This window comes from Sinocyclocheilus anshuiensis, unplaced genomic scaffold, assembly GCF_001515605.1.
Source record: "Sinocyclocheilus anshuiensis isolate Anshui unplaced genomic scaffold, SAMN03320099.WGS_v1.1 scaffold132, whole genome shotgun sequence".
NCBI classification, from domain to species: domain Eukaryota; kingdom Metazoa; phylum Chordata; class Actinopteri; order Cypriniformes; family Cyprinidae; genus Sinocyclocheilus; species Sinocyclocheilus anshuiensis.
The window spans coordinates 786,729-797,753 of record NW_015555730.1 but is presented as its reverse complement, the minus strand read 5'-3'; the positions used below and the strand labels follow the sequence as shown (position 1 = coordinate 797,753).

General features: G+C 39.5%; 2 protein-coding genes across 2 annotated transcripts in view; one reads left to right on the top strand and one right to left on the bottom strand.

Moving 5' to 3' along the window:
- Positions 1–311: 311 nt before the first annotated feature.
- LOC107672857 (thioredoxin-interacting protein-like) lies at positions 312–3,816 on the bottom strand. The gene is made up of 6 exons (XM_016466232.1): positions 3,313–3,816; positions 2,910–2,985; positions 2,675–2,822; positions 2,004–2,363; positions 1,598–1,912; positions 312–1,510 (listed from the first exon to the last, which is right to left on the bottom strand). Exons 1-6 carry the CDS (start codon positions 3,566–3,568, stop codon positions 1,463–1,465), a joined length of 1,203 nt encoding a protein of 400 aa, XP_016321718.1. The 5' UTR covers positions 3,569–3,816; the 3' UTR covers positions 312–1,462.
- Positions 3,817–6,806: 2,990 nt separating this feature from the next.
- mtx1b (metaxin 1b) overlaps positions 6,807–11,025 on the top strand; it is a 15,622-nt gene continuing 11,403 nt past the window's right edge. The window contains exon 1 of the mRNA XM_016466190.1: positions 6,807–6,935. Within this exon, the coding sequence (XP_016321676.1) occupies positions 6,855–6,935 (81 nt within the window). The 5' untranslated portion in view covers positions 6,807–6,854. The remainder of the gene's footprint in view (positions 6,936–11,025) is intronic.

Sequence of the window (11,025 nt, the reverse complement as noted above, 5' to 3'; positions counted from 1 at the left end):
CTTCATCAAAATCCAAATAGTGATTCTTATCTAATAAAACACCACTAATTAATTATCACAGTACTGAAGCTAAAGACACAGTTATGTCTGTTGCAATGACAAGCATTTGATCTTTAGTACTGATTAATAATGTACTTAACAGTCAGAAGTTTAAATTTGTGGTTATCATTTAAGAATACTTCAAATAAACAATAGGGTGCAGAAATGACAATATCATAAAGTTTTTATTGAAAATGAGTTCTCGTACAAAAAAAAACACTTTGGCAATTTAGATACAAAAATTATACTTTGCACATTGCAAATTTGCACTGCTTATAATAACAGTAACAGTCATCTTACATTCTATAAGAAACAAAACACACACAATGTTCAGGAAGATCTCCACAAGTGAAATGTTCATCAAAATGTCTTCAGGATATGTCTACACACAGTGCAGCTTCTGGTCTCGCAAATGAATGTGGTCCAAACAGACCCCAATTTTGGCACTTGAAGTATTAAGTTCTTTTTTGGCCTAATGTTCAAGTCCACAGTGGAAGAAGCAACATCAGTGGAGCCCTTTGTTAGGACGAGGTCTTAAGTTGCGCAAGCAATGCTTGATCCCTCAATGAACATTTTTGGAAGACAAGAGAAAAACAAAATAAAAACAGGAAATCTCCCTGCGAGTAGTTATACAGCAACTTTTATCCATAAAAACTGCATTCAAATTAAAAACAAAACACTGGTACATTATATACACTGCAACTGCATGATTTTCCCTTGTTGAAAAACTCAATATACTACACTTCTTTCTTCATATTTCAGTAACTTAGAATAATATATCTCTGGACAGCACATTAACTTAACCTCACAACCAACATAAAATCAAACAAATGTGTTGAATGTTTCTACAAATGAAATCTTCCATCCCCACAGAAAAAAAAAAAAAAACCATTACGGAATGATAACGAAAATGATGAGCTAAATGCTATTGAAAGTTATACTGGGGATTACTGGAAAGTACATGACCACCATTTGGGAAAGTCTATGTGTGCTTAAAATCGCTATAATGCGGCACAATCAGTTTGCGCCTCAGCAGTAATCTCAAGAAAGAGCAGCTCAAACACAGTGAAATACAGCACGCCAAACAGCCCGAGCACCTTCTTTCAGGCCCCGAAACAGCATCAATAATATATGACAGAAACACGTTTAACTTGATTGATGCATGATATAAGATGGCTGTCAGCAATGCAGGCACAAGAGAGCTCAGACTTCACTCCTTCTTCCTCTGAACTTCGACTAGCTCATCCTGCAGAGGGGCCACTCGGGCCCCAAAATCCTCCGCTTCATCTTCACTTCCACACATCCATACGACACTTCTCAAACCACCTCTGATCCACATGGTGAAAGCCTGAAGTGCTTAGAGTGGAAAAGAAACCCATTTACGATGGGCAACAGTTCAGTTCTAGTGCTCTACCAGCTTGGTTCAGCAGACAGGAAGCATGCGGGCGTTGCCGTTGTATTCCTCCTCCACCTGAACGATAGAAGAACAAAAATTAGATTGATTTTCTATTGATATCCAGTGATCAGTATACACTAAGCGGATATACTTTACACTCACCTCAGAATAAGAAGGGAGTGGAGGGAACTGGAATTGGGGTGCGTTCATGAAGATGGGACTGTCTCCGCCATCATAGTCATCTAATAGAGGCGTCAGAGGTTGGTCCAGGCTGCAGTCACGTGTAACGTCGCAGTAGCTTGGTGGCACGGACGACGGCATCCGCAGGGAAACCCAACTATTCGATGCATTGCTGACAGAACCATCCTGGCTGCTCATGCTGTTGGTGCGGCTACCAAAACCATTGTAGGGAACGGTCCCAATGACCAAGGGCAGCTCCAGAACCAACTTATCACTGCCAGGGATGTGCATGTAAATCTGTAGAGAACAAAAGAGCTGTAAGTAAGCGCCTAATAGTTTTTAGATGTAACAGTATGATGTTATAGCAATTGTGAAAGGCAGCCCTCACCATTAGCGCATATTCCACCCGAATGATGTTGCAACCCAAAATGGAGGGCTTGATCTTGGGCACACGGATGCTCTTGCCCTGCCAGGCGTCGCACATGCCGGAGATGATGTGGTTGCCACGTACTGAGGAGAGTTTTTGCCTGAAGACCTTGGTGCGCCCGTTGGCCTGGTAGGAGTGCTTGGCGACGATGGCCGCTTTGGGTACCACGATGCGAGAGCAGGTGTTCTCAAATTTGGCATCGATGCAGATCTCTTCACCCTCGCAGAAGCCACGCCTGTCGATTTTGGCGTTCAGAGAGACCTGGCCGTCTGGGATGAACATGCAGGTGACCTTCTTCTCCTTCATGCCTCCAGTAGGGGACTGTTGGATGGAAAACAGAAATGATGAGGACATAGTTCATTGCTATGCTCAAGGAACCACAAAGATTGCAATCAAAGTGCGCACATCCAACAGGCCAAAAGCTCAATGTGGGTGCTCAACCACAAAAACGATTTCAAACAGTAAAAGCAAAGTTGCCACAGCTCCAAAAGTAGAAAAATATCTATTTATGTTTTCACCACAGGTGATGCTCAAGGAACCACCAATGATCAGAATTTTGAAAAGCCCAATCAGAAGTGAAGACATGATTTGTGGCCTACAGCTCAAGTGAATTACTGATATGAGGAACTCACCAGCAAGTCTGGGGTGTTGACATCCAAGGGCTCCTCAACCTCAAAGTGCTTCTTACACTCCAGGGTGGGCTGAGCGGGTCTTTCCATCAGAGCCTTCACGAAGTATTGAACATGCCCAAACTTGCCCTTGTAGGAAGACACCAGTTGCCTTTTGAGAAATAACACTTGTATTAATTAACCAACAAACGACTTAGAAGGAAATGCATGCCAGGTGCTGGTCAACTGCAATGCTTACCCTTGTTGAGGAAGCTCAAAGCCAAATGAGTAGTCATACTTGTTGCCAGGACGGAGGATGACCGAACCATCGGTGTCTGTGAGAAGATAAAACATACAAGTTTCGAAGAGTTCTAAGACATCATGATACAAACAAATGAAACAAACCCATTAAAAACAAAGGAACCCCCCTTACTATGAACTACCAGTGTGACTTCACTATCAGTTAAGACCTTTTGCTGAGATGTTTTTAAACTAGAACTATTTTCACATTAATAACACATTACTGTAACACATTTATTTAAAATATCCAGTATGCATTCCTTTTTCACAGTGTCACATTCCAACATCAGCATCATCTCAACAAACCCACCTACCAAAGCAAAGTCAGCTTTAAACACACACTTAAAACAGTTTAAGCTCACCTGCTGGATGGTCATCCAGGTGGACAAGGTCTTCATACTTCAGATAGTCAACTTCTTCACGGCATCTCTGTTTGCCTTTGGCGTACTCCACTTTAGCGCATCCGACTCCCAGGACCTTCATGGCCATCACCCTGGTCACCTCCGACACCTCCACCAGGATCTTCCCGGCCACTTTATCTCCACTGCAGTAAAAGGTCTTGGATGGGTCGTTGAAGGCGATCTCGAAGACCTTGACTCCTTTTGTCATCGCCACCATTGTGTTGTTTTATAAACTTCCAAGCCGCAACGAAATGAAGATACGCGTCTAAAAGTTGGTAATTCAACCAGATATTAAGTAGTCCTTCAAAAGTGCGTCCAAAAAGCTTGACCTGGTATGAAATGCAGCAAAACCAGTGCTTTATGTAAATTCACAATTCACACACTCCTCTCTCGCATGGTCAGTTTGGGAGCTTTGAGCACGCTGGGCTAGGCTAGGGCTTTATACCCAGACGCGTCTGCCAGTGACTCACTCGGCTTGTTTACCACTTCAGCTGTTCATGTGGAAGCGGTATGCACAGCATGGCTCAGCGCATGCACAGCGCTCCCATTGGTCGAAATTCGCTGTTCGTGTCGTCGCCAGCCAATCAGCGGCCAGAAGCGACGCGTGGACACCTCGTGGCTGAGAGCGCCGAGCGAGTGCGCAGCAGCTGCAGGCAGAACAGAAGAAGGGAGGAGGCGCTGGAGGAGTGAACAAAGGAGCGGGATGTAGCAAGAGTATGCTCAACTATTTAGAGAACCAATGAGAAATTCAACCGAAAACTTCACTGTGTGTGTGCTACGTGCACCGTTTGGATGTACTAGAACACAGCTGAGGCGGTATTCCCCCGAAAGAAACTCAAGCCTAGTTTAACAACATCCGCCGACTAAGAAAGCACTTGCCTGTGTTTACAAGATTAGTGCTGACCTCGAAACCGCATACTACTCTTGCTATTAATATGCATTTATACACGTTTATACATACAGTGGTGGTGGCCAACATTATTAGAGCACTAGTATTTTCAGCCACCAGCTAAAAAATGGTTTTAAGTCAGTTAATTCTATCTTTTGCTGTAGTGTGTCAGTAGGAAATATCAGTTTACATTTCCAAACATTCATTTCCCTAAAAAAGGTTTTCATTTATAAAGCTCTAAAAACCGTACTGACTGATGTTTTAGTGCACTTCCTGCAAATATGGAAAAAATAAATAAATAAAGGGTCTCAGTGAAATATGTGCAGTTTCACAGGGTTAGCGCAACCTGTCACATGACCAAAGCAGCGTAATTCCTGCTTGCAGCGCGAGAAGATGAAGGCTGCATCAAAGCCACAAAACGAACGTATGTTAATAAAGACATGGCAAAGATTTTTGCTACACATTATCTGTAAGGTGTCTAGTATAAATATATGAATTCACACTTTTGTTGTGTGCGGTCATCGAATGAGTAAATTCTTGATGGTCACAATAGTGACCGGTGGGATAACAGTACAATATATAAATCCAGGTGCAGTTGTTAGTGAAAATTGCACTAAAATGTTGCAATGACAAAATATTGCATTAAATTAAAAGTTAAAATGTTACAAATAAGTTACAATATTGATGTTGTAAAACTGGGAGCACTATTATAAAATTTGATGATATATGTTACAAAAAATGGAAATATGTTGATGGTTGTATTTGTTTGTCTTTTATCTCAGTATTCCTATCAATGTTGTATAGGGTTTTTTTATGCATAATGGTAACCCTAGAACGTGATCAAGCTGTTTAAAATAGCTGGGCTAAGATATATAACCATTTTTATGACTGCAGAAATATAATTCAGTAAGCTATAAACATTATCCCACCAGTCACAATTGTGACCGACCATAAAACAATTGTTCACACACTTTTCCAAACAAATAATTATTGACTATTTTAAAGGGTTACTAATGACACATCTTTTGATTTAACAAGTTGGGATTAAACGGGTTAATTGTAATAATCAAGTGAGATTTTTGTCTGACAAACAGCCAGTGCTGCACACAGAGATCTGATCTGATCATCACCAGTCTGTCTGAGATCACATGAAGAAACAGAACAAACTGAGACGGACTCAATCCAGACGAACTGTGGCAACGTCTCCGAGATGCTTCAAGAAACCTATTGCGAAGATACAGTACTGTTAAAAGTTTTAGGCACTTGTGTAAAAATGCTGTAAAATGAGGATGCTGTCAAAAATAATGTCATAAATAGATCTTCTTTATCAATTCACTTCTATTAACTAAATTAAATCAACATTTGGTTTGAGCATCCTTTGTGTTTAAAGCAGCTTTTGCCCTCAGTGCACTTGCACATAGTTTTTTAGGTATCTTCGCAATAGGTTTCTTGAAGCATCTCGGAGACGTTGCCACAGTTCGTCTGGATTGAGTCCGTCTCAGTTTGTTCTGTTTCTTCATGTGATCTCAGACAGACTGGTGATGATCAGATCAGATCTCTGTGTGCAGCACTGGCTGTTTGTCAGACAAAAATCTCACTTGAATAAACTTGTTCAACATCTTATGATACATTCTACAATAATGCAAGTTTATAGTTGCATATGGTTTAAGTTTAAGTCTATGGTTTAAGTCTAATTTTCATCTGTAGACTCAAGCCTACCCTAAAAAAAGCAAACATAGCATCTTATAAAAAAATAGGGGATAACACACACACACACACACACACACACACACACAAATATACATGTATATATACAAGCAACATAATGCCACACATAAATCACACTAAAAACATTGTATTGTAGAAAAATGTATCTAAACACATATTGTGCTATTGAGCTGACCTCAAACATTCTACACACACACACACAAAAAAAAAAAAAAAATTATTATAATAAATATAATAATAATAATTTAGTTATCGACCATTTCCAGACGGCTCTTTTTGGCTGTGGAAAAATACAGGCCTCTCTCACGGGGAAGTGTTTCTACTCCACACAAGTGCTCTGTTTGCTGGAGAGTAGATCTCTTCACCCAAGGGACCATTTAACATGATGACTGACTTGTGAATTTGATGATAATTTGTGAACAATTAAAGAGTAGGCTTGGCAGAAATAACGAGAACAGAGAGCAACAGCGCCTCCCACTGGAAGAAAGATTGCCGGGTTGACTGTAACATTGGCTCCCTCTGCTGGTCACACTCGCGTATAGCACCATCAAATGGAAAAATCTGTCAAAATAATTTGAAAATATTTTTATATTCATATAAAAAAAAAATACTTTTTAAATTGAATGAAATAGGTATAAAAAAAAATGTAAATTCATGTGCTGTGTCATTTTTGTGTGAACTGTATTAATTTAACAGATATTTCTCTGCGCTGTAAGCCGCAAACGATACCTTGACACTTGATTGAAACTGACCTCCTATGGCATGCAATTCATCTAAATGGTTGAAAAGACTTTTTTCGGTGTCCTACAACACAACTGACAGTTGCTAGTAGCAACCATAGAGCGCAGTACTTCCAGGTGAAAAGTCACTTAAAAGTCTCTCCAATATGGCGGCCCCCTTGGAGTTGTTCTGCTGGAAAGGCGATTATGGATTACCTTCAGTAGATGTCGACTGTTTAACTGTGCTGGTAAGAGAGAAACACACCGGTTGGGTGTATATCGCAGTAGTTTTGCGGTAAATGTGTTGTAGTTGTGAGATGGGCGGTGTCAGAGTCACACATGTCTGTATGGGCTCATGCTTTAAACTCTCTCATATAATAAACAATTGTATATCTGATAAAATATCGAACGATCCTCTTGGTTCAGCAATTACAGTAATTTTAAGGATCATAAATGAATGTATGCAAGGTGTATGTTATTCCGATCATGTTCATGTTTCATGATCAGTGTCACAAACAATTGACTAGTGGCCTAGTAATAATATAGAATCTTACATTTATCATTCAACTCCTAATATTTAATTGTTTAAAATATATATAAAAAATGGAAATCTTATTTCATAATATATTTTAAATTAAAAAGGAAGAAATGATATTTACAATTATTATATTATTGCGACATTCAAATGTATAATACTGTGATGTTGTTTGTCATTTTTTAATGAGAATGACTGATATTAAGTTCCCCTTAAGATTATTTATTAATTTCTTAATTTTGACAGTAAATCCATTAGCATACCTTTTTTTTTCTCGACAAAGACTGTATGTTTGACTATAGAGCATCTTAAAGGAATAGTCCTCACCCTCGGGTCATCCAAAATGTAGAGTTGGTTTCTTCATGGGCACAGATTTGGAGAAATGTAGCATTACATAATTTGCTCACCAATGGCTCCTCTGCAGTGAATGGGTGCCGTCAGAATGAGAGTCCAAACAGCTGATAAAAACATCACAATAATCCACACCACTCCAGTCCATCAGTGAACATCTTGTGAAGTGAAAAGATGCATGTTTGCAAGAAACAAATCCATCAAGATGATTTTAACTTTAGTCTAAAATACGAATCCTCTATCTTGACTTCTCTATATTGCTTTCTGCAGTAAAAAAGTAATCTCTGTTTATAAGTGAAAACAGTTCTAAACAAATATGAGGTGGATTTTGATGCATTTTTCACTGGAGGAAGCATTATTATGGATTATGGACTCATATTTGGGCCAAAAGTGATGGCTAAGAAGTTGAAAACATCTTAGTGGTGGATTTGTTTCTTTAAAAAAAATAAAAATAAAACGCTGGTTGGACTCTCATTCTGACGGCACCCATTTACTGTGGAGGATCCATTGGTGAGCAAGTGATGCTGAATCTCTCCAAATCTGTTCCGATGAAGTAACAAACTCATCTACATCTTGGATCATCAAATTGTCAGTTTTGGTTGAACTACTGCTTTAAGGAGGGCACAAGCAAATGTCTTATTGTTACACTGATCCTCCACCCCCTTAAAAGCAGAGATGATGAGTGTTCACATCTAATATAAAACTCCCATTGTTTGTTTTTTTAATCAGTAATAGTGTGCAGTGGCCATGTGTGTCTGTTATCACTTGTCTTTGTTTGTGTACACTCAGTGTGGATGATGGTAGAGAAAGACAGGATTATCTGCTGACTGACACAGCTGTCTAAACAGCCAGCGGTTTGTGTCTGCTGGGGGAGTGAAGGGTCCTGTAGTGCGGAGATCCAAACTCCCCAAACACAAAAACAAACAGTAACCGAGAGCTTCTCATGTTTCCCGACAGTGACGGGAAGAGAAACGAAACTTCAGGATTTCAGGAAAAACTGGGAATCACATTGAAAATTGCTTTGTTGGAATATGTTAGATAAAACTATTCTTAAGTGAAAGGCCAAAAAGAAAAAAAAAGTGGTGCGTTCAATAATTTTACTGTTTTTTTCTTATTTCCTGAAGTTGAGCATTTCTTTTTAATTTTCATTTATGCATTTGGCAAAGGCTTTTATCCAAAGATACATACATTGCCCATTTTTCTTGGGATTCAGAGGACAACAGGCTCTAGAGTTTCTCACTGGACAAAGTGACCTCCGTGAAGTTGGCACCCCATAAAAAGAAATAATCGCACAAAACTGGTGTCATTCGTTTGTGCTCGATTTGTGCCGGTTTGTGCCGTTAAAATGAACATCAAAAATATTTCCCCTTCATAGAAATAGCAAAAACAATTCTGGGCAGTGACGTCACTCTCCACCCCATGCCTTTCAAATCTCTCCAAACCGGTGAGAAAATCGAGCACAAACGAATGACACCAGTTTTGTGCGATTTAGACGAACTGGGGTGGAGAGTGACGTCACAGCTCCCGAAAATATTTTGGTTATATCTAAGGAAGGAAAATAGATGCAGTGTTTGTTTTAACGGCACAAACGGGCACAAATCGAGCACAAACGAACTGCGCTGGTTTGGAGCGATTTGAGCAACATGGGGTGGAGAGTGACGTCACACGGTCAAAGAAATAATGTTTAATATCTCAAACACCAAACCAGCACAAACGTTCGTTTTTGCGGCACAAATGTAGCACAAACGAATGGCATAGTTTTGGTGTTTATGTTTTTTTATGGGGTGCCAACTTCACGGAGGTGACAAAGTGTTATGGATTGTGTATTTTGGCCAGAACAGTGTCTTAAATTATTTAAATTATTTCACACATTTCCTGGGAATCAATCCCATGATATTGGTCCAAGGACCACCCAATTAGTCAGGAAGAGGTCGTCTGACTGACATGTAAAGTGACCAATCACAGTTGTTCTGTTCGACATCACGTTTACAGATTAAATAGCTTCTTTCATGTTTACCTGAGGGAGGATCCAAAGGGTTGGCCGAATCTGCAAAATCTTGTCAGTAAACATGCAAAAACATCTCTTTTAAGTGCCTCAAACAACAACAACAAAAAATGCTTGAATATCTTTTAAAGTTTCTGTGCTTTGAACTTCACAAACATTGATTAAATCAAACATTTAGTTGCTCCTTTCAAGCATTCATTGCTGCAGTATTGGAAAACCTTTTGAAGTCAGCCAATCAAATTCAAACTTTTGTCTTCACAAAAGTGTTTCTAGTTTTTGTGAGTTAATCACTTGCATAGTTGATTAAATTTCACACTAGACGACTAAATAATGTCTTTTAAATGTCTTTATAAAGGTTTTTATTATTAAGGGAAAACAAAATCCAAAACTACATGGCCCTGTGTGAAGAAGTGTTTACAGAAAGGGGGCCAACACTTTTTCACACCACTGTATATATTTATATATATATATATATATATATATATATGGTGATTCAATTGCCAAGTTATGCGTAGAGTTGTGACAGTTGTTCAGTCAAAACTAGCAGTTGAGATAGAAAATTGAAGTAGCCTATTTAACAAGATAACCAAGTTGTGGGTTTAGTGCCAAAGGGTTTCACTTGGACTGTAACATAAAACCTTCATTCATGTTTTTCTAAGATCGTCTGTACGTTTTCGGAGCAGTAGCACATGAATAAGTGGGGCAGTGGGCTTTACTCGACGAGGTGAGCATTGCTTTAACTGCAGCCAGACTCTTTCTCAGGCCCTTTTCAGGTTACCAGATTAAGCCATGCATCTCAACCGATATCATGTTGTGTTTATATCTATTTTATTACTGGTTTCAACTCTTTATTGTCCCATGTCATCTTAAATTTTGGGATGCATGATTTATTTCTGTTCCAGACATGCTATTACTCTTGTGCTCTCTTAGTTTTACATAAACAAAGAAAAGATCAACTATGAATTCTTTTCCTGCTAAATGCCTTCTCAGCACGGCAGTCAGAAGCCGCAAACCACACTGGAATTTACAGAGCGGCAGCGCTGCCGTTTGATCTTCTTTAATGGTACTGTCGAGACTGGCTGGAAATAAGATGCTATCTCAGGTCTGAGCTGATTTTTCCTCCTTCAGCCTTGTCTTTGCTCAGAGACATGTGACTTTCATAAATTCCTCTGAGTGTGAGAGATGATTGACGTCTCCTTGCTCAATTTAATGCAGCTGACTGCAAAATGTTGTTTACTAACAGGGCTTGGAGTGAGTCCAGGATTTAATTTCCCCCGCTGGCAAACATGAGACCCTCCCAGACACTAACTCAAGTCAGCACATTTTTGGACGGCACAATTCGTGATTTACAGATTGAGCCCCTCAATGTCTCAATAGCAGTGTAGCAATGCTCAGATGATCCAGCACTACTATTAATCAACTGCTTTTCCATTTCACACACACACAC

Bases quoted from the DNA above. Each gene is read 5' to 3' on its own strand.
- LOC107672857 (XM_016466232.1), bottom strand. From the start codon at position 3,568: ATGGTGGCGATGACAAAAGGAGTCAAGGTCTTCGAGATCGCCTTCAAC. The intron at 2,986-3,312 runs GTGAGCTTAAAC...ATCTTCTCACAG, and splicing joins CCTGGATGACCATCCAGCAG to ACACCGATGGTTCGGTCATC. The intron at 1,511-1,597 runs GTGAGTGTAAAG...TCTATCGTTCAG, and splicing joins CACTCCCTTCTTATTCTGAG to GTGGAGGAGGAATACAACGG.